This window comes from Prunus persica, chromosome G8 (genome assembly GCF_000346465.2).
Source record: "Prunus persica cultivar Lovell chromosome G8, Prunus_persica_NCBIv2, whole genome shotgun sequence".
NCBI classification, from domain to species: Eukaryota; Viridiplantae; Streptophyta; class Magnoliopsida; order Rosales; family Rosaceae; genus Prunus; species Prunus persica.
Window position 1 is genome coordinate 5,147,294 of NC_034016.1, and position 22,844 is coordinate 5,170,137.

Sequence of the window (22,844 nt, forward strand, 5' to 3'; positions counted from 1 at the left end):
TGAGAAACCATTCTAACAGACAAAACTGCAAGTGAAAATATTTCAGGAAAACATTAAGAACACAAACGACGGTATTAAAAAATACGACGTATGATATGATTTTAGACGACGCAATGAAATAATCTCAGACGTAATAAATGTTTAAAACCATTATTTATATAACGTCGTGGTATATATGTTCACACGACGTCAATAGTAATACACCGTCGTGGTAAACTATTATTTATATAACGTCGTGGTATTTATGTTCATACGACGTCAATAGTAATACACCGTCGTGGTATTAACATTCACACGACGTAAAACAATAAGATATTTTGTCGTCTATATTAGATACCAACCCTAGTTTCTTTTTCTTTATATTTTATCAAATAAGGGAAAAACAAAAACCATTGTTCAGAGAAATCAAACCTGCAATTAAACAAGCATATAAAAAAAGACTATTATTTTAAAAACAACTTTGTCAATTTTCAGACGACGCTAGAACAACTGACGAACCGTCGTGGTCTACCGTCGTCTTATTTAGTTGAGGTAGTTGTCTTCAAAGTTGGAAACTTTCCCTCTTTGTCTGTATATTTATACCAACCCTAGTTTCTTTTTCTTTATATTTTATCAAATAAGGGAAAAACAAAAACCATTGTTCAGAGAAATCAAACCTGCAATTAAACAAGCATATAAAAAAAGACTATTATTTTAAAAACAACTTTGTCAATTTTCAGACGACGCTAGAACAACTGACGAACCGTCGTGGTCTACCGTCGTCTTATTTAGTTGAGGTAGTTGTCTTCAAAGTTGGAAACTTTCCCTCTTTGTCTGTATATTTTATCAAACTTGGAAAGAAGTAAAATGATTTTGGCCAGAAAAAAGGTAAAAAGATTTTTCAAACAAAAAACGTATGAGCATGCAAAACAGTAACCAAAATAGTGAAAATGAAAGCTTACCTTTTGCGTGCAATGAAAGCAAGAGGAAGATGATCGATGTTTAAGTTCAGAGACGACGAAGAAGACGAGAGGAAGACGATGAGAAACTCTGACAATGCTCTGACAAGGAAAAAAGACGAAAAGGTTTCTTTGGGAGATTGAAATTTTTAATCGGGTTTGGAAACAGTGCATGTGTAAGTCGAAAAGTTGCTTACATATAAAACCATTTCAAAAAAATAATACGGCGGTTACATTTAACTACGTCGTTTTTAACTAACACGACGCAATATTTTTCGTTCGACGTGGACTCATTTCATTTAACGTCGTTAGGTTTAATATAACCGACGTGGATTTTAATTTTTAAATTATGAATAGAATTTTTTTTCCCGTGACCTTTCAGTTTATTTTTCAATTACAGTGCGTTATAAATAGAGTTTTTTTTTCGGAGGAAATTTAAAACGAAGGAAATTAATATTCTGCAATATGTAAAGTTTCTTTTTTGGATGACAGATTTAAATAAAATAAGAATATAAAAACAACGAATGTGTAAGTCAAGTAGACGAAAAGTTGCTTACATATAAAACCATTTCAAAAAAATAATACGGCGGTTACATATAACTACGACGTATAAAGTACAAAATACGACGGTAAATTTAACTTCGGACGTGGTAAATAAATACAACAGTAGTGTTGTAGGTACCGTCATAGTAAACTCAAAAATTAAAGTACATAAGTAATAACTCGCGTCATGGTAGATTATTTAAGACGTCGTGATTATTAATTTACCGACGTGGAGTTCTGTAATATACGTCAGTAATACCGACGTTGATGTTACAATTTAAACGGCGGTTTTTTGGTAAGGACCGCCGTTGGTTTTAAAAATTTATTCTATAAATTTGTCGCTTTCATTCATTTTCGCGGTTTACATTTAGGGTTCCAAGTTCTTCCTCTCTCAGAGACACTGTCTCTCACATCTCAAAGACAATAATTTGGAGGTCTTTCTCAAAGAGAAATTGAGCTTACATTTAGGCTAGTTGACAAGAAGAAGCTTGTCAACTATCCTTCTCACTTCCTTGATCAAGCCTGATAGGACACTTAGTGCTTCTGAATACTCCTTGCTTTCCATCAAAAGAGATGCAAGCCTGGCCTCCACTCGCTGTCGAAGGAAAGTTCGCTTCTCAGAGAAATCTGAAGATCAGATGTGCCTGATCCTCTGCTTGATTTTTTTGACTAAAAAGATCCGTCAGATTTGTGATAGCCTCTTCCTTTATCCGTAGTTGCTGGGAGATATGATGAAGACATTGTCAATGCTTTGAACTATACAAGTCCTGCAGAAAGATAAAGGACCAAACTGAATCAGTAGTTGCTGGGAGATATGATGAAGACATTGTCAATGCTTTTCTCGTCGTCTATATTAAGGTAAGATGGCGGTAGATTTATAATTACCGACGTAGATTATTTTGTTAAACGTCGTTAAGTGTACTACAACCGACGTGGATTTTATTTTTAAATTATAAATAGAGTTTTTTTTCCAGAATTCTTTCAGTTTTAGTTTTCAATTACAAAGCGTGATAAATAGATTTTTCTTTCCCGAGGAAATTTAAAATGAGGGAAATTAATGTTCTAGAATTTGTAAACTAACACGATGCAATATTACTAACCCGAGGAAATTATAAATAGATTTTGCTTTCCGAAGAAATTTTAAATTAATTCAGTTTGAAACAAAACGACAGTTTTTTGTTATGCCGTCGTTTTTAACTAACACGACAGATTTAAATAAAATAAGAATATAAAAACAACGACTGTTTTTTTACTACTGTCGTCGTTTTTCGTCGTCTTAAGTAAGACTAAGACGACGTAATATATTTGTTGAGCGATGTTGATTTGTTTTTAAACGTCGTTAGGTATAATATAACCGTCGTTGAAAATTGTCTCTCTGATTGCAAATTTGCAACGACGTTGATCAACTTCCAAAAAATTGTCTCTCTGATTGCAAATCTGTGTCATCTGTTAAGATTATTTTGTATTTTAAAGCCGTGGATTTGTTTGTAATTATACGGCGTCTTATACGAAAACCTCGTCGTGTTATTTTATGAGTAAAAACGGCGGCTTTTATTGAAATCGTCGTCTTTACTTTCTACGTCGGTCTATTCATAACTTCTGCCGTTCTTTGTTTGCTTTGATTTTACACTGCGGAAATCTGTTTCAAATAGACGTCGGTTGTTTAATTAGGTACGTCGTTGTTTTTGAACAGCCATTTGAATCTCCATTTTTTAGTTGTCTAAGGTGGTATTACACGACGGTGTTTTTAGAACCGTCGTCTTTTTAAAAACCACGACGGTTTTCACTTAGACCGTCGTTGTTTTCTGGTCGTCTTTTTCACTTTTTGTAGTAGTGATAGGTTCATGTTAGAGACTTATTTTTGTGGTTATCTTCACTAGTGAATGGATTCGAGGCTGTGAAAATGTTTGGGAATGTTTGGCAGCACTCTTATGTGTTTCTTATGTACTCTTAAGAGTTCGTATTTTGAATTGATTATGATGGTGATTTCAATGATTAGTTTTTTTATATCTCGTATATTTATCTGAACTGAAATGTGTTTCTTTGTTAAACTCAAATGCTAGGGTTAATAATGAAGAAATGTATTGTCAAATTGAATTGGAATAATCAGGAAATTTGATTATATTTATACAAATAAATAAATAAACCCACACAGTCAAGACGTGCAAAACGAGCCATTAGTAAGTATGAAATTAAAGCTTTTATGGCACGCTTAAGGAGCCGTGTAATGTACACCAATTAAGGCGTGAACAATGTGCCGTAAATATGTATCAAATAAAGCTTTTATGGTCCACCAAAAGAGCCATGTAATGTATACCAATTAAGGCGTGCAAAATGCGCAGTAAATAGTTGTCCAAACCTGATACGAGAACTCAATCATGGCGCGCCTTATTAACGCTTGGGCAAGCGGATGCACGCTGTAAAAAGAAAAGGCTTTTTAAGGCTTGGCCTTTCGTGGCACGCAGCCACAAGCCGTGAATTGTCATTTACGGTGCGCAACGCACGCCGTAAATACTCGATTTTCTTGTAGTGTATAAAGAAAGAGAAGATAAAGACAGAAGAACAGTAAACAATAGTAGACTTACTTTGAATATGTCTGAGCTTTTCCAGAATTCCTCTTAGCCATACTGCTTGACAAGCACAAGAAGCTGTTGTAATGAATTCATCTTCGGTGGTGGATAAAGTCACCAATGGCTGCTTCCTTAAAGACCACGACATATTCCCTAAACTCATTTTAAAAACATAACTTGATGTGCTCTTCTTATCCTCTAAATCCCCAGCATAGTCGCTATCCCTGTAGGCTATTAGTTCCTCATCTTCTCCATTTTTGTAGAACACACCATAGTATGTTGTACCTTTCAAATACCTTAAGACTCTTTTAGTAGCCTGCAAGTGAAGCTCAGTAGGATTTGCCATGTACCCATTGATAAGACTCACTGCAAACAGCACATCTGGCCGAGTAGCAGTTAAGTACATTACACTTCCTACAACTTGTTTGTAAAAGGTGCTGTCAACCTTCACTCCATCTTCATCTCTTGAAAGCTTACAACCAGGAACTGGGATTATGGACTGGATTGCTTCTATCCATTTCAAACCTCTTCAATACCTCCAGTGCATACTTCTTTTGATTAATAAATATTCCATCTGCCCTTTGCATCACCTCAATACCAAGAAAAAATCTCATCTTCCCAAGGTTAGTCATGTCAAATAACTCTTATGTCACTCACTTAGAGTGACATGAAATAACTCTTATGTCACTGTCGGACAATGACACAAGAGTTGTTTAATGTCACTCTAAGTGAGTGACATAAGAGTTATTTCATGTCACTGTCGGACAGTAACTGGACCGGTTTGTCCAATTTTGGAGACACTGAACCATTTTGTCCTCATGCCCTCCTATTTGTCCTTATGTGATAAAGCCCTTTTTTAATATAGGTGATCATCATTAGCGCCCCTATGCTCCCACCTTTAATTTTTTGGTAGAGAGTAAAATGAAAGCTTAGATGTTAACACATTTGAAGTTTTCTAGAAAAGAGAGTAAGCTTTAACTCTCGTTCTCCTCTCTCATCTCTTCTTCTCTTTCTCTTCCTATATTTTCTTCTTATCCTCTCTACATCTCTAGGTTCGATTAGTGAACCCATGTTAATGGTGGTTCGATGGTTGTGGTTGTGGTGGTTGATAGATTCATCGATCAAATTTGGAAGTAAGAGTAAGGGCACACTGCCTTAACCAACTGGCTTAACCCAACAAAATTTTTAACACTAAAGCTTATGCTTATTGGACGGATCTAATTTTTAATTTCCAATCTTTTTTTAGGGTCACCGTTATTTATCATGGCCAATACTACTACATTATTATATGCCTAAGCCCTAATGTTGTATATCTTCCACACGTATGCCATGTGATCAACGTGATGATTATTAACATTGTAGAAGAGATAATTACTAATTATAATATGGAGATTGATGGGGAAGTAGGAATTTATAAGTTATAGTACAAAATGAAGATGGTTTTATTGTTGGAAGTATGATACAGATTTTGTGTTCTTGAGATGTTGGGGATTTTGATTTTGTTATTAAATTTGGTGAAATTTAGTGAATTGGATGAACTATAAGGAAGATTTTTTGAGATTTTGCTGTGTAATTGATATTAGGATTGAAATTGGAAGAGGAAAGCATGGAATTTGGCTGGGAATTCACTGAATTCGCACCAGGGACCTGTTTGCAAAGTATTTTGCAGTTTTTGGGGCAGTTTTATAATTTCTTGAAGTGTAAGCATCAAAAGCTTGGGGACATATTTCTAATTTTAAAAAATGTTGAGACATTAAGGTAAGTTCGGTAAAGCAAATGCCCTTAATGGAGTTGGAATCAATGGCGAACGCACATTGGGACAAGACGGGTCGCACGACCCCTTGGGATGCCGGAAATACAGCTGTGGACTCCATGAGCGACTCCTTGGACAGCAGCAAAGCGACCATTTGTTTGCACACAAGGTGCTCGGTGAAAGTCCCCTATGGGTAATGGAGAGAAAGAAAGTGATGGGGAGGGAGAGAAGAGAAGAAAATATGAGAGAGAAGAAGAAGAAAGAAAGAAAGGGAAAAAACAAGAAAAAAGAGTGAAGATAGATGGGGATGGAGTGGTGGGGGAGGCTGGGAAGAAAGAACCAGAGAGGAAGAAGAAGGAAAATAATAAAGAGAGAGAGAGAGAGAGAGAGAGAGAGAGAGAGAGAGAGAGAGAGAGAGAGAGAGAATAAAAAAAGAAGGGGAAATATTAAATAAAAGGAAAGAAAGAGAGAATCTGAAAAAAAAAAAAAAAAAAAAAACACCAAACGGATGAGAAATATGGAACCGATGTCGTGTCAAATAGAAACTGTATGATATTGTATCATACCATTTATTATGCAACACCGAACAACATGGTATGAGATTGGCACGATTTGGGTTCGGTATCTGTTTTTCTGTTTTGATGCCTAGCATTATCTGGCCAAACGACGTCGTTTGGTACATGGCTCATTCCATTTTTTTTTTTAATTGAACTAACCTAAAAACTATGTTATTTTGAGCCAGGCTTTAAAAAAAAATTCTATACTTTTACACTAAGACCCCTTGCCCCGAGAATCCTGGATCCGCCACTGGTTGGAATAGAGTTAAAGCGGAACATATGGAAACGTAGATATAAAGAAATTGGACAGAATTTAGTTACTTATGTACGGGACAAATGGTAACACTTTTTGTTGTTGTACTAGGGACTCCAGTTACCGTGATACTTATGATTGACCGTGGCGTTAGTGAGGTATATCTTACACTTGCATTGAAATCGAGGTAGGTAGTATATTGAAAAGGATCTTTTATGTAGTTGAGTCACTCAAAAAATAAGTTCCTAATAATTTATTCACTCAAAAAAGATAATCAAACATTACAGAAACTTGGATGATACAATTATTCTTAATAAAATCAAAGTCTCAATATAACTATATAAACTGAGATCCATGAAAGAGAAAGTAAATTTCAATATTTATTTACAAGGAGGCATATAAGCAGGTGCTGGGAGCATGCTGGTTTCAGTGGTGTTTCCATTTGTCACAATGAGTACAGTGGCCATTCCCCAGCTGGCGTGCCTTTCCAAATGACAGTGCATAAACCATACTCCTGAAAATAATCATCAAATAATTCATTTCAATAGTTAGTTAACTTATCTCCATGGTTGCTCTTAATTAATTTGCCTAATTACATACATCGTACATGTGGCATGTGAGATGTACATTATTATTATTATTATTTGTCAGAATTTGAAAAGAAGAGGAGAGCGGTGTCATTGGGGTTTGAACCTGACACCATTTATTTGCAAACAAATACTCTTACCACTGAGCTATGAACCCAATGCCGTGACAAGTACATTAATTAGGTGGCTATAGAAGTAGAACTTACCAGGATTATCAGCCTTAAATCTGACGGTTGCCCATCCATTCTTTGGTACACCAATGGTGTTTACTTCAGGTGGATCAACCAAATTGTAGGTCTTAGGGGCCTGATTAGGGTCGAAATTCCCAGAACCAATTCCAACCAAATAGAAGTTGAAACCATGAAGATGCATCGGATGGTTCTCAGCGGCAATCATGTTGGTCCCTTGATAGATTATCTCAACTTCTTCACCATATTTAATCATCCTCACCTTCGTTCCAAAGTAAGGATATATTGTGTCGTTTCGCACGTGTCCCGTGAAGTTGAAAATATAAGGTTTGTGTGGGAAATTAGCTGAGTAAACTCCCTTAATTGACCTGTACAAAGGCAATAAGGTCATTTAAGTTAGATATTTTTAATTAAAAAACAAAAAACAAAGTTCTAGTTTTGCAAAACAAGAACAAGTAATAAGACGTGGATTAGAGAAGCCAGAGCCCCTCTTGCATTTGAGTCCAGCGAGTATATTAATTTAAACTATTATTTGTATTTAAAAACGCACGCTTTTGGCTCAGTTACCATTTTACTCTTCTACGCGACTATTCATTTCCTTTCAGTGAAGTGTTTAATTGGGAAACGTTATCTACATAGAAAACTCTCATTAACGTATACAATAATTTGACATTAACCAATTAATTTGAGCAACTAATTCAAATTACGTTACGTACCCGTGATAGGCTTGCAGTATATCAATCGATGGAGTCACAAAACTGATGTTGTTTAAGCTTGCAGCAAGTGCATTGTTATCTGGGCCATCACAAGAAGAATTGGGACAAATTCTTTCATTTACGGAAACAGAGATGAAGAGCGTGTGTGTGATGTTTAACGGGACACAAATGGGGTAGTCTTTGCTTGCCAAGGCCCTTACTTGCGTAGTGAAGTTTGAGGCAGCCGTTCCGTCGGCCGGATTGGGAAAAGTCGGAGTGGGAATGGTTGAGGGGGTGGTGCTGCCGTTATATTGAAGAATGGCAGAGGTGGTGCTGTTGTTGAATGCAACATCCCCATCAACAAAAGGAGCGGAAGCTACGTGATAGGAGCTGGGAGACTGGTTTGCAACTACCAAAATGTCCATGGTTTGGCCTGGAGTTATCACGAGGTAGGAGGTGGTTATAGGTTTAAGGTATGCAGCATCTTGAGCTACCACTGTGAGGTTGTGGTTGGCAATGGCGAAGAACATTTCTTCGTTCAACACCGCGTTGATTAAGCGGAGAAGATACGTATTGCCATAATCAACCACCCAACGGTATGTTGTTGCTGCAACAGGAAATCAATCAGTTGTTAGCAAATAAATGATGTCAAAGTATGTTAGTTGTTAGAAATAAACAGTGTTCATAGTGAATCAAATATGAATAAATCAAACACTATAGTAGAGTAATGTTTGAATGAAATAATAATGTCTTTAGTAAAATAATTGTAGTTGATATAATCTTCCACAAACAATATTTTATTTGAGAGTAACTTTTGAAGTCTCCTACGAATTTTATTTCGTAGATCCAAACATGAGAGAGAAAACTCCGAACGGTCTATATGTGCCTAATTGCTAAACTATAGTCAAATATAATACTCCCTTCATAACTCAGGGTGACCCACCATTATCCCAACTGAGATTTTGAGTCTCACTTTACAACTAACCATCAAGTCGGTTAAAAGTTAAATTAAAAATGTTGACATGATTTTCTCAACAACAAAAAAATGTTGACATGACATGGGCGTACTTATGAAACGTCTAACACATGAGTGCCATGTGTGCCAAAAATAAAATAAAATATTTCATTTTAAAAAAGTTTAATTTAAGACCCAGCCCTAGCCCCACCGACTTCCCTCACCGCTACCCTGTTACCAGCTCAAATGGGCCTCCGCCCCCACTGCGATACCCAAAGCAATCCCTCCAACTGATAACATCCCCAAAGCAATATTAAAATCTTTGCTCAGGGTTGCACCTGTACCATCAAAATGAGGGGGACTTATTGTCCTACTTAACTGGTTTAATACACGTCGGTGTTATATTTTAATTTTTATTAAACGGGTTTCAAATCTGAAAAATCTCACATCGAGAAAAAAAATACCACTAAATAGCTATTTTCAACTTGCTTACTACATTTGGCCTACACCACAAGTCAATAAAGTATACCGCTTTGCATGATACTCCATAGACACCTAGAAGTTTCTTCATTTACGCGGGAATGTTACCATCCTCCTTTATGTCAACCCCACTGAGAAAAACACTCAATTGCTTTTCTCGCGTCCACATATAATAACAAAAGATAATCAAATGAGATTAGGTTTGGATATTTGATTATAATTACCATTGGAACACGCATTATACAAATCTCCCGGCTCTCCGTTGATTGTGAAGGCATCTGAAACGTTTGGATCGGCACCTGTTGCGAGAGCATTTTCAATAATTTCATTCACGTCTCCTTTGTACCAGGATCCTGCCAGCGAACCAGATGACAATGGAAAATAATTATTGAGATTCGATGATGTAACACCTTTTGTTTTCATGTCTGTGGTTGTGGCATGGACAGCAGTCCTTGTAAATGGTTAATAACTGATGCATAGAAATTTTTATTAAAATAAAAGTACCTAGAGCCAGTGTTTCTTCTCCATCTGGTTTTGTAAAAGGATAAGTGGTGTTGAGAGCTGGTAGAATAATGATGGCACCATAGACTGTGGCACGTGTCCAATCGCTATGAGCATGCCACCATAATGTTCCTTCTTCAATGGAGAAGATAACCTCATAAGTGAAGTTTGACCCTGCTTGAATAGGGCACTGTGTTATGTTCTCTGGTCCATCATACCATGGATTTCGTGGTTGCTTCACTCCATGCCTGTAAATATTAAACAAGATTAAAAAGTTTGTCTGCTAGCTTGATTTTCCTTTTCTTCTTAAGGTGGAAAACTAATTGAAGCAGTCAAAATAAAATCGAAGGTATTATTTTTGTGTTTATTAAAGAAAAAGACTAAAGACTAAGCATGCCCGTTCAAACACTAAGATTTGCATGACTTCTAGATTGCTGGTTTTATGTTCGAATCCTTAAAGCACAGTATATGTGAAAACCCTCCACCCTCTCTAGTTTAGACTATCATTTACATTTTTTTTTTTTTTAAACACACACACATAAGAAATACCCAACGTTAAGGAAAAGAGTTGCTTACAAGACATACATATATTAGACAAGGAAAAAGAGTTCCCTACCCCACTCCCTTCCTCTAGCCTTTTATTTTTCTAATCTTTATAAAGTTATTCACACTTTCACTTTCTCTCTCTAAAAGACTAGGACCAGGTCACAGTCATGATCTTTCTTCCTGTAAGTAAGCTATTGGAATTGGCCAGAGAGCCCATCATAAGATGTAGAAGAGAATATTCCAAGTGAAGGCTAATTTTCCACCAATAAGCTTAATTATCCATCCAGCTTATCTTTAAACAATAGTTAAAAGCAGTTTTGGACTATTGGTCAATGCCAAAAATAAAAATAAAAAATCTAGAGCTAAGCTAATGAGATTGGTAGTTTTTACCAATGAAGGGTGACACCGTATGAGCCTTGGTTGTGGACATTCACAAAAGCAGTGTCTCCCTTCCGGACGGTGATGGTCGGCCCCGGCAAAGTCCCATTCACAGTTAAGATGGTCTTTGTTTCGCAAAGCCTTGTAAAATTCAATTCTGTCAGCTGCAAAACAAAACAAAGCAACGGATGATGATGAACATTCGAAGGCTGTAAAAATGGTGTTAGTGTAATGCAGGAAGCACTTACAACAAAATCATAATAATGGGTATTTCCATTAGCCTTGCAAAGACCCAAGAACATAAACCCTACACAGGCTAAGACCCAACTCATTTTCTTAAACTCCATTTCCAGGTCTTGGTTTTTCCTAGTGTGTTCTTCAGGTTGCCCTTGAAGTGTTGTGCGGTTTTCGGTCTCAGGTAAAGACCTATTTATAGACAGACTTCATGGCAAGTTGCTTCTATTATTAGTAGCCAAATTACGCAAAGTTAAAAAAATAAAATAAACAACTTAAATAAGTTCAGTGCACGACAAAAATAAGTTGGTCCAGTGCACGACAAAAATAAGTTCAGACACTAGTACCGTGTATTAGATAAACAACTTCATGATCATTACTGAACAGGAGAACGTCGACTTTTTCCTTAAGTTGTTCATATATCCTGTCATCAACTGGGTTTTTGTCGGTAAGTATTGTTCTGTGCCTCGATTACCAGTAAGAATAATAAAGTAACGTCAAACTAGACTGACTAGATTTTTATTTTATTTTTTGGAAAATCAGATATACTACAAGTTTATCCTCTCTTGTTTTTCCAACTAACGTCCCAGGTTTTATTGTCGGTTTGATGAATAAAGTTCCCCATAACGTTGGGGGTACTCTAAAAACTTAGTTTATCTTTATACCATAAAAGCAACAACTTCCTTTACTTGTATCCCAGAGTTTTGATCCATTTTGTATTCTACACACATCTTACGGGTTTGGAAAAGTTACATATTAGGTCATCTCTAAGTAAGGGCTATATCCTCAAATCTAGTTTAAAATTTCTAAAACTAATCTCTAAAAGTGTGCTCAAAGGGGTATAAAAAAGAAGAGGGCTACACAAAGGGCTAATTCCTAACCCGGGTTAAATACTTGGATGGGGCTCAGCTGACGTCACCTAGTCGTTAGGTGACATCAGCTAGTTTATTTTTTAAATCCGAAAAAAAAATGATTTTTTTTTCACTTTCATACTTTTACATAATTTCTCACAATCTCTTCATTTTTTTACAAACTATCCTTCATCTTTTTCTATTTAAATTAATTTTTAAGTTGGTTTTAGAACAAGAAAAAATATAATCATAAATCTATAGGGCTAATCACGTGGATGTCAAAAATCATATCCCAAAGAATTTTTCTCTTCTAAAATGTATTTTAAATAGAATATAAATAGTAGTTAAATTAAATTAACTCATACACTAAAAATTATTAAAATATTAAATTTAGTCATTTGCTGTTGGAGACGGTTAAAATAGAGCCAGTCACTATTCTTTATAAAATTATTTTTTACAAGGTTAAATATTGACACGTGATTAAAAAAATGTTATTATAGTAACACTGATGACAAGTGATTAAAAAAAGCCTTACTAAACACGGAAAAACACTAAATATTCAAATTCCTTGACAAGTCGACTCCTATATTTGCTTTGAAATATTCCATGCTTCTATGTTCTAGCAGCAACCTTTTTTTTTCCATGAAGCTCAATTTTACAAGGGAAACTTATTTAATATTATCCTAAAACCAAACAAAAGACTCCAAACTAGACAAATCAAGCAAACCTCGCAAGTTGAAAGGGTTTAAGGTGGCTTCAGAAGAAACATGTTAGGAATCCGTTAGACCTTATAAGTAGTGTAGCATACTCATTAAGAACCATAATAAGATGTCTCAGACTCTTAATTAATGTCTAAAAATCCAAATTTGATTTGCTTTCTCTATGAAATTATGTAAAAGATACATGATGTTTGTTTAAATCAATTGACAATACTTAAGGAGGAACTCCTTCTTGTTGGCATGACTTGTGACTTTCCTTGCACCCCAACGATTCCCATATTAATTGTAATTGATTTCCCTTTTATTTGTAATTTTCTACTGTAAATAGAATTAGGAGTTATTACTTGGCCTTCAAAATTTTCTTGTACTATAAATATGACCTCCAACAAGGAGAAGAATACATAGAAAATTCTCACAAACAATATTTTCTCATAGGTTTTCATATTTGAGCACGGTATCAGAGCCCAACTCACAATTGGAAGCCCAAACGCAGTTGGATAGCCCAAAGAGTATTTCACATCTCTTCGTCACATACGCGCCATGCAGAAGTTGGGCGACATTTGTGGGAGCATATATTTTAGCGACCAATGAGTGGGTGACACGTGGAAAAGGAAAATTCCCTAGGTCAATTAATTACCCTAATTAAATCTTATTTAATTAGGAAAATTATAATTGATTTAAGATGAGAATATCTCCCTAAATCAAGGATGAGATTTCCACCGAATCTCCTTGATTAATTCCAATCTCCTATTTTTGAGTAAGAATAAACCTAATTAAATAAGGATTATTCTTCAAACTCTAGCTAACAAGGAGCACTATAAATACATGGCTACATCACACATATGAGGTAATCTGATTTTGACACGAGAAATCTCTCCCTCTCTCACGCCATTCTCTCTCTCTCTCTCTCTCTCTCTCTCTCTCTCTCTCTCTCTCTCTCTCTCTCTCTCTCTCGGCTCCGGCCACCTAGTTCTCTCACCGAGAGAGAACTCCGACCACTTTAGCTATTGTCATCTTCTTCAAGGTCCAATCAAACTAACTTAGGTATCGGAGGGTCTTTGGCCAACACCTCCCGGGTGTGGTCTATTTATGACAGGAACCACCCCGAATTCCTCGTGACGAAGCCTGTGATTTTTCCGACATCCAACTGATGTCGGGCCTACTTACAAATTTCAAACATCCTCTTCCCCTAAAATAAAGGAAAAGAGGGCCGAGACTTCTACCGAAATTTTAGCAGAGTCTCCCCTGAAAAATGAACTTTACCAAATTTTCCAATCTAAGACTTCTACCGAAATAAAGATATACACACCTCACACCATCATCATGTACCAGGGGAAAAATATCAAATCCGGGAATCGTTTGACTAGACCACATAGAGGAATCCTCAACAACCATGTGGCCAGCGACGAGCCGTCCAACAGGGGAACTAGGCTCCAAGCACACACAACAGAATCCTCAATACTCGTGTGCCTATGACAAGTCCTACGCACACAGACTACCCTACTAAGGGTCTACAAAACACCCCGTCAAAGGTGCCTGTGAAAGGACCTACCCCGAATTTTTCAAAACCCGAGGCGAACCCTTTGAAATTTCCGACATCATCCCGATGCCAGGCCCACTTAGGCTGCCTACGTACCCTCCTTGAGGGATCAAGCCACACGTAGTTCTTCCCTAAAACCCAATTCTACACTTAGGCGATACCTTATTTCATTTCTCTGTATTTCACATAATCTCCCCATACGCCGGTACAACCAACGCCACGTATGGGGTCTGTCAACACGCCGGATAACCTACGCCACGTGCGACCATGCCATACTATCATAATATCTCCCCATACGCTGGTACAACCAACGCCACGTATGGGGTCTGTCTCAACGCCGGATAACCTACGCCACGCGAAACCTGCACATCATATCACATAACTCCCCATACGCCGGTACAACCAACGCCACGTGGGACCTCAACATCATATCACAAATCTCCTCATACGCCGGTACAACCAACGTCACGTATGGGGTCTGTCGACACGCCGGATAACCTAGGCCACGTGAGACCATGCCATACTATCATAATATCTCCCCATACGCCGGTACAACCAACGCCACGTATGGGGTCTGTCTCAACGCCGGATAACCTACGCCACGCGAGACCTGCACATCATATCACATAACTCCCCATACGCCAGTACAACCAACGCCATTTATGGGGCCTGTCCCAACGCCGGATAACCTACGCCACGTGGGACCTCAACATCATATCACAAATATCCCCATACGCCGGTACAACCAACGCCACGTATGGGGTCTGTCGACACGCTGGATAACCTACGCCACGTGCGACCATGCCATACTATCATAATATCTCCCCATACGCCGGTACAACCAACGCCACGTATGGGGTCTGTCTCAACGCCGGATAACCTACGCCACGCGAGAGCTGCACATCATATCACATAACTCCCCATACGCCGGTACAACTAACGCCACGTATGGGGCCTGTCCCAACGCCGGATAACCTACGCCACGTGGGACCTCAACATCATATCACAAATATCCTCATACGCCGGTACAACCAACGCCACGTATAGGGTCTGTCGACACGCCGGATAACCTACGCCACGTGCGACTATGCCATACTATCATAATATCTCCCCATACGCCGGTACAACCAACGCCACGTATGGGGTCTGTCTCAACGCCGGATAACCTACGCCACGTGAGACCTAAATTTCACTTGGTGGTACTTGTAGTATAACCAAAATCCGGGGAGGTACCTAAGGTAGTGCGTACAGCACTCCAAACTGACATTCTAGACTCTTTTGTACCGTTGTACAAACATATATAATTATATATAATTATTATAATATTGTGTAACCCTCCGCAATAGTCTAGCTCCCGATAATCCACCCTGGAAGGGTGAGATTACTCTGGGAAACTCGCGGTCAACCAAGGGTCAAACTACCCTAACCCTGGTCAAACGGACCTGCGGAGCCTACGACCTCCGATTTACGATCCGAAAGTCCCTATGGGTTTTACAAGGTATAGGACACTCGGCCTGCAAGTTTGGTTCAGATCGGACGGTCGGATCGCTCACGATCGCACGATCTGACGGTTAATATAAAATATAAACTTTAAATTATTATTCGGAACATCTGGGGCTTCGATTCACAATCCGTGAATTCCTACACTATCCTAGAAATACCTAGATTAACATATATTAAATTTGGGACCATCCAACGGTCCCAACCTATCGAACCCGGATAACCACAATATGCGATCGTCCGTTCGATAGTCAAACGACGTCCGAATTGAGATCCGCGAAATCCTACACACTCGTGACAACCTAAGGATCTCATCGAGACACAGTGCCACTTTTCTACAGTGCCCACGCGCCGCTGCACGTGCCGGTAGCGCGTGGGTGCCCAAAGCGATAAAGCTTCACCGGAAAAATCTCAACACCACGGCTCCAAACTCCTACCCTAGGTATAACACCCTATTTGGAGCCACTTTTGTTCTTGGGCCTACCCCAAAAACTAACCGGAAGTGGCCAGAATCGCGATCCCAAAACCGGCCGAATTTCAATTCGAAAATCGAATTGGCTACGGTAAGAATCAATCCAATCCTACCCAACAGGCAGCTAGATCATGCAGAAGGGATGAATTTCCATACCTTGATCGCCAGAAATGGCGGCCGGAGGAGGGAGATCGGAGCCGGCGAAGTTCGGGCGACAACCGGGCGAAAATCTCCATTTTCTAGCGGCTGGAGCGGCGGCCGATGTCGGGGGAGGGCTGGGTCGTGACGCCGAGGCTGAGCCGGTCCTTTTGGCACCGGTCCCGTCCGCAGCCGCGGCCGGTGGCCGGAGATACGAGGAGAGAGAGAGAGAGACCGACGGGAGAGAGAGAGAGTTCACGGGAGGGAGAGAGAGAGAGAGAGAGAGAGAGAGAGAGAGAGAGAGAGAGAGAGAGAAAAAAAAATCTGAGTTTTTATAAAAAATTTCATTTCGAAATATTTGCGATTGTGCCATTGGGTTTCTTTTGACCATATCTCTCTCATTACAACTCCGATTCGAGCCTACTGCGTGTCTATGAACTCGTCTCAGTACGACCTATCCAAAAATACTAGTCATTACCCCAAACTCTCTCCGGTTAAAAATATGACTAAAATGCCCTTATCTCAAGGGTAAATTTATAATTTTCCTTAAATAATTAAATAATTTAAATAAGGGCTAAATTTGGGGTCGGGGTGTTACAGCCTGGGTTCCGACATATCCAAGTATCCATGTCTGAGTATTCATATCCAAGTTTCCAAGTACCGGGAAGGGGAAACTATCCAACTGGGGATCGTTTGGTTCAACTACACGGAGGAATCCTCAACAATCATGTGGCCAGGAACAAGTCGTCCAACTGGGAGATTGGACTCATCAACACGAACAATAGAATTCTCAATACTCGTGTACCTGTGATAAGTCCTACGCACGTAGACTACCTCACTAAGGGTCTACGAAACACCCCGTCAAGGGTACCTGGGTTCCGATCATATCCAAACCATAACCACCGTTTCCAAGTATCCATTATCCATCAATTCCAATATTAGTATCCAAGGGGAGTACATGAGATGGTGTGTCATCTCCAAGATCCAAAATCCACTTTCATAAACTAATAAATAATAAAGATAATACTCTCCAAATCCAATTTTCAAAACAAATCGTTTCTATATAATAAATATATATATATAATACCCATTCTGCCTTTTTGAAAACCATATTAAAATCATAATTAAGAAAACCATCGAAACTAAATAAGCTCATTCGATTTAATTAATATTCAAATCACTATTCATATATTTAGGAAATACACCACCTCTAAAAATCCCACAAGACAATATAATAAAATCCAACACCATATTTAAATTTCCCAAAACCATAGCCCATCAATATATACATACTACTTCCAACATTTTCAAAGATATTGCAATTCAAAGTCCGATAACCACATAAACTGATGCACCAAAACCAAAATTCATAATATACCCAAAGTCACCATAACCCTTTATAAATAATATTAATAGCACTACTAATAATAGTAATAATAATACGCATTCCCAAAATTTCCATAATCACGTATTCCATCCTAAAAATTCACTAGTTTAAATTAGATCACCCATAACTTTCAACATCCGTTCTCAACAGAATTTCCACACACAAATAACACACCACTCAGCAAACCAGAATGCGTAACCCTTATTATTCACTTTCCAAGACACCTTTTTTAAAACCCGCATCGATATCCAATGTACCCATAACCCAAATACATAGACATATATTTGAGTGTAAACATATAATCAACATTTAATTTGTTCACCCGTTTCGTGTCACTACTACAAAAAGTGAAAAAGACGACCAGAAAACAACGACGGTCTAAGTGAAAACCGTCGTGGTTTTTAAAAAGACGACGGTTCTAAAAACACCGTCGTGTAATACAACCTTAGACAACTAAAAATGGAGATTCAAATGGCTGTTCAAAAACAACGACGTACCTAATAAAAAAACCGACGTCTATTTGAAACAGATTTCCGCAGTGTAAAATCAAAGCCAACAAAGAACGGCAGAAGTTATGAATCGACCGACGTAGAAAGTAAAGACGACGATTTCAATAAAAGCCGCCGTTTTTACTCATAAAATAACACGACGAAATTTTCGTATAAGACGCCGTATAATTACAAACAAATCGACGGCTTTAAAATACAAAATGTCGCCGTATTAAATTAATTTACAACGATGGAAAATATAAATATATCGACGTCATTCTCGTATAGTTCTACGACGTTATCTTTAAATCGTACTATAAAATTTAACGTCGTATTTATTCATTTTATACGTCGTACCTTTAATTTAAACCGTCGTCTTAATAAGAATTTTTGTTAACAATTTTTTCCTTTATTTTCTTATCCTACGTCGGTAGATCTACTTAATGACAAGAATTGAAATCTGTCATCCAAAAAAGAAACTTTACATATTCCAGAACATTAATTTCCTTCATTTTAAATTTCCTCCGGAAAAAAAAACTCTATTTATAACGCACTGTAATTGAAAAATAAACTGAAAGGTCACGGGAAAAAAATTTCTATTCATAATTTAACAATTCAAATCCACGTCGGTTATATTAAACCTAACGACGTTAAATGAAAAGATTCCACGTCGCAAAACAAATATTGCGTCGTGTTAGTTTATGGTTTCTTTAATAGTTTCAGTTTCTTTAACAGTTTGGTCCTTTATCTTTCTGCAGGACTTGTATAGTTCAAAGCATTGACTTGTATAGTTCAGAGTATAGTTCAAAGCACTGATTCGATTGCTCATGCTTTATCGCATTCATGAAGCCATTTCTATTCTTTATCGCAGTCTTGAAACCCATCTTCTTTTTCTGAAGCTCTACGGATAAAGGAAGAGGCTATCACAAATCTGACGGATCTTCTTAGCCAAGAAAATCAAGCAGAGGATCAGGCACATCTGATCTTCAGATTTCCCTGAGAAGCGAACTTTCCTTCGACAGCGAGTGGAGGGCAGGCTTGCATCTCTTTTGATGGAAAGCAAGGAGTATTCAGAAGCACTAAGTGTCCTATCAGGCTTGATCAAGGAAGTGAGAAGGCTAGTTGACAAGCTTCTTCTTGTGGACATAGATTTGATGCGAGTAAGCTCAATTTCTCTTTGAGAAAGACATCCAAATTACTGTCTTTGAGATGTGAGAGACAGTGTCTCTGAGAGAGGAAGAACTTGGAACCCTAAATGTAAACCGAAAATGAATGAAAGCGACAAATTTATAGAATAAATTTTTAAAACCAACGGCGGTCCTTACAAAAAAACCGCCGTTTAAATTTTAAAATCAACGTCGGTATGACCGACGTATATTACATAAATCCACGTCGGTACATTAATAAAACCGACGTGTTAAATGATCTACCATGACGCGAGTTATTACTTATGTACTTTAATTTTTGAGTTTACTACGACGGTACCTACAACACTACTGTCGTACTTATTTACCACGTCCGAAGTTAAACGTACTGTCGTATTTTGTAATTTATACGTCGTAGTTATATGTAACCGCCGTATTATTTTTTGAAATGGTTTTATATGTAAGCAACTTTTCGTGTACCTGACTTACACATGCAATGTTTCCAAACCCGATTAAAAATTTCAATCTCCCAGAGAAAACTTTTAGACTTTTTTCCTTGTCAGAGCACTTTCAGAGTATCTCATCGTCTTCCTCTCGTCTTCTTCGTCGTCTCTGAACTTAAACATCGATCGTCTTCCTCTTGCTTTCATTGCACGCAAAAGGTAAGCTTTCATTTTCACTATTTTGGTTGCTGTTTTGCATGCTCATACGTTTTTTGTTTGAAAAATATTTTTACCTTTTTTCTGGCCAAAATCATTTTACTTCTTTCCAAGTTCGATAAAATATACACACAAAGAGGGAAAGTTTCCAACTTTGAAGACAACTACCTCAACTAAATAAGACGACGGTAGCTTCTTATTTACGTGGTTAAATATGTAGACCACGACGGTTCGTCAGTCGTTCTAGCGTCGTCTGAAAATTGACAAAGTTGTTTTTAAAATTATATTCTTTTTTTTATTTGCTTGTTTAATTGCAGGTTTGATTTCTCTGAACAATGGTTTTTGTTTTTCCCTAATTTGATAAAATATAAAGAAAAAGAAATTAGGGTTGGTATCTAATATAGACGACAATATCTTATTGTTTTACGTCGTGTGAATGTTAATACCACGACGTCATATTAAAATACCGTCGTCTATATAAGATTCCAAAACTTTCTTTCTTGACCTTGTATTTTATCAAATTAGAAAACAAAAACCATGGTTCAGAAAAATCAAATCTGCAATCAAACATTCACAGAGAAAGAAAGAAGGGTTTTGGATCCTTATATAGACGACGGTATATTAATACTGACGTCGTGTGAACATCAATACCACGACGTTATATAAATATTCCGTCGTTTATAGTTAATTATTACGTCATTTGTAGTTAATTATTTCGTCGTTGTTTAATTACCTTGGTTTTAAACATTTATTACGTCTGATATTATTTCATTGCGTCGTTTAAAATCATATCATACGTCGTCTTTTATTAATAACCGTCGTTTGTGTTCTTAATCTTTTCTTGAAATATTTTCACTTGCAGTTTTGTCTGTAAAAATGGTTTCTCACCAAGACCAAAGTAAGGATTCTGGCTCCAAGAAAAATGGAGGTAAGGAGCAAGTACCTCCTCAAGAGAAGTCTTCGAAGATAATGAAGTCTTCGAAGAAGATGAAGTTTGCTTCATCATCTGCTGATACAGAACCAACCAGCGCGACAACAATCTCTGATGATTCAAAGGCTGGTCGAGGTATGAGCACAATGCCTCGTGTTGTGAAGAGAAAACTTCAGAAACTGAGGCCAATTGTTGAGTACAATAAAAGGGGGAAAGGAATTGGCCAAGCACACAGTGAGATGCAGTCCTATATTGGTGTGTTGGCACGCTCCAGAGTTCCACTTGTGGACTTGAAATGGGCTCAAATCCCCAAGGATATAAAGGAGCAGATTTGGGAAGCAGTTGACATTGCTTTTGTAGTAGGTCAAGGGGGCAAGAACTTTGTCTTAACTTCTGCTGCCAAGAAATGGAAGGATTTCAAGTCTACACTAACGAGGCATTATATCCTTCCATACACCAATGACAGGGAGAGATTAAGCCAACCCCCTGAAACATATAAATTCATAGAGAAAGCACAATGGGATGCCTTTGTAGCTTCAAGGTTATCCAAAGATTTTGAGTCTGTGCATTCTCAACATGCACAGATTAGGGAGAAACTCGAGTACAATCATCGATTGTCTCGAAAAGGATATGCTGGTTTGGAGGATCAATTAGAGGAAACCATGCCTGGGGTAGAAATTGATCGATCTACCTTATGGAAGAGAGCTAGACAGGACAAACATGGTAACATCCATGATCCAAAGGTGGCAGAGAAAGCAAAATTAATTGTAAGCCTACTCACTCTGTTTTAAATTTTTATTAAACTGTGAATAATTCTTATTACGTCTTATGTTATATTTTGCGTCGTGTGAATGATATTACCACGTCGACATTTTTTAAAACACGTCGTTAAAGGTCTAAATTGGAATCACAACTCTGTTTTCTGTAATTATAGCATAAGATGTCGGTGGTTCAATTTCGCGTCGTCTGTATTAAATTACTACGTCAAAATGTTTTAAACAACGTCGTTAAAGGTGTGAATATCATCCTGTAAATAAAGCATAAGACGTCGGTGGTTTATTCATTCCGTCGTTTTAAAAACTAACCACGTCGGTTTAAAAACTACCGTCGTGATAAATTATAATAACGTCGATTTATATGTTATTGCGTCGTGTGAAATTATATAATACGTCGTTTGTATATAAATAACCGTCGTGTGTTTTTGTTCTTACTTTTTTATATATCTTTGTTTTAGGATGATTTGCAAAAACAAGTCTCGGAAGGCAAAGTCACCGTCTCTGGCAGCAATGATGTGCTGACTATGGCTTTGGGCCCCGAGCATCCAGGCAGAGTCAGAGGAGTAGGTGCTGGGATCTCACCAAAGCAATATTTCAATTTACCCAAACCACAGAGAGTGAGCTTTGACGACCGTTTGAAGGACAGTTTAAGAGTTCTCCTTCAAGAAGAGACTAAAAAGATGGAGGCTAAGGCAAGGGAAGAGGCTTTAAGGATGGAGGCTAGAACGAAACAATTGGTAGAGGCTGAGAGGGAGCATTTCCTGAGTCAGCTTTCCCAATTAATTCCCAATTTTGATCCAAGCATGCTTAAACCCAAAATTAGCCAAAGTCCCAAAAATCCAATGTCTGACAAAGCAAGCTGCTCTGGAGGTTATGTGAGATCCCAGCATTTTGAGGATGATACTGCCAAAAATGGCAAACATCAGGAAGAAAAGGTAACAAATCTGAACTTTGAATTCTCTGTTTTTTTAAAAACCATTAGACGTCGTTATTATTAATAAAACCGTCGTTTGAAATACATACCACGACGATTTTAAAAATAAACCGTCGTTTGTATTTC

General features: G+C 37.7%; 1 protein-coding gene and 1 pseudogene across 1 annotated transcript; one reads left to right on the forward strand and one right to left on the reverse strand.

Moving 5' to 3' along the window:
- The window catches only part of LOC18766972, a 96,517-nt pseudogene that overhangs the window by 47,438 nt on the left and 26,235 nt on the right, over positions 1–22,844 (forward strand).
- LOC18767942 (putative laccase-9) lies at positions 6,901–11,341 on the reverse strand. The gene is made up of 7 exons (XM_007199684.2): positions 11,193–11,341; positions 10,957–11,108; positions 10,024–10,268; positions 9,744–9,872; positions 8,106–8,691; positions 7,408–7,757; positions 6,901–7,128 (listed from the first exon to the last, which is right to left on the reverse strand). The coding sequence occupies exons 1-7, from the start codon at positions 11,289–11,291 to the stop codon at positions 6,995–6,997; spliced, it is 1,695 nt and encodes a 564-aa protein (XP_007199746.1). The 5' UTR covers positions 11,292–11,341; the 3' UTR covers positions 6,901–6,994.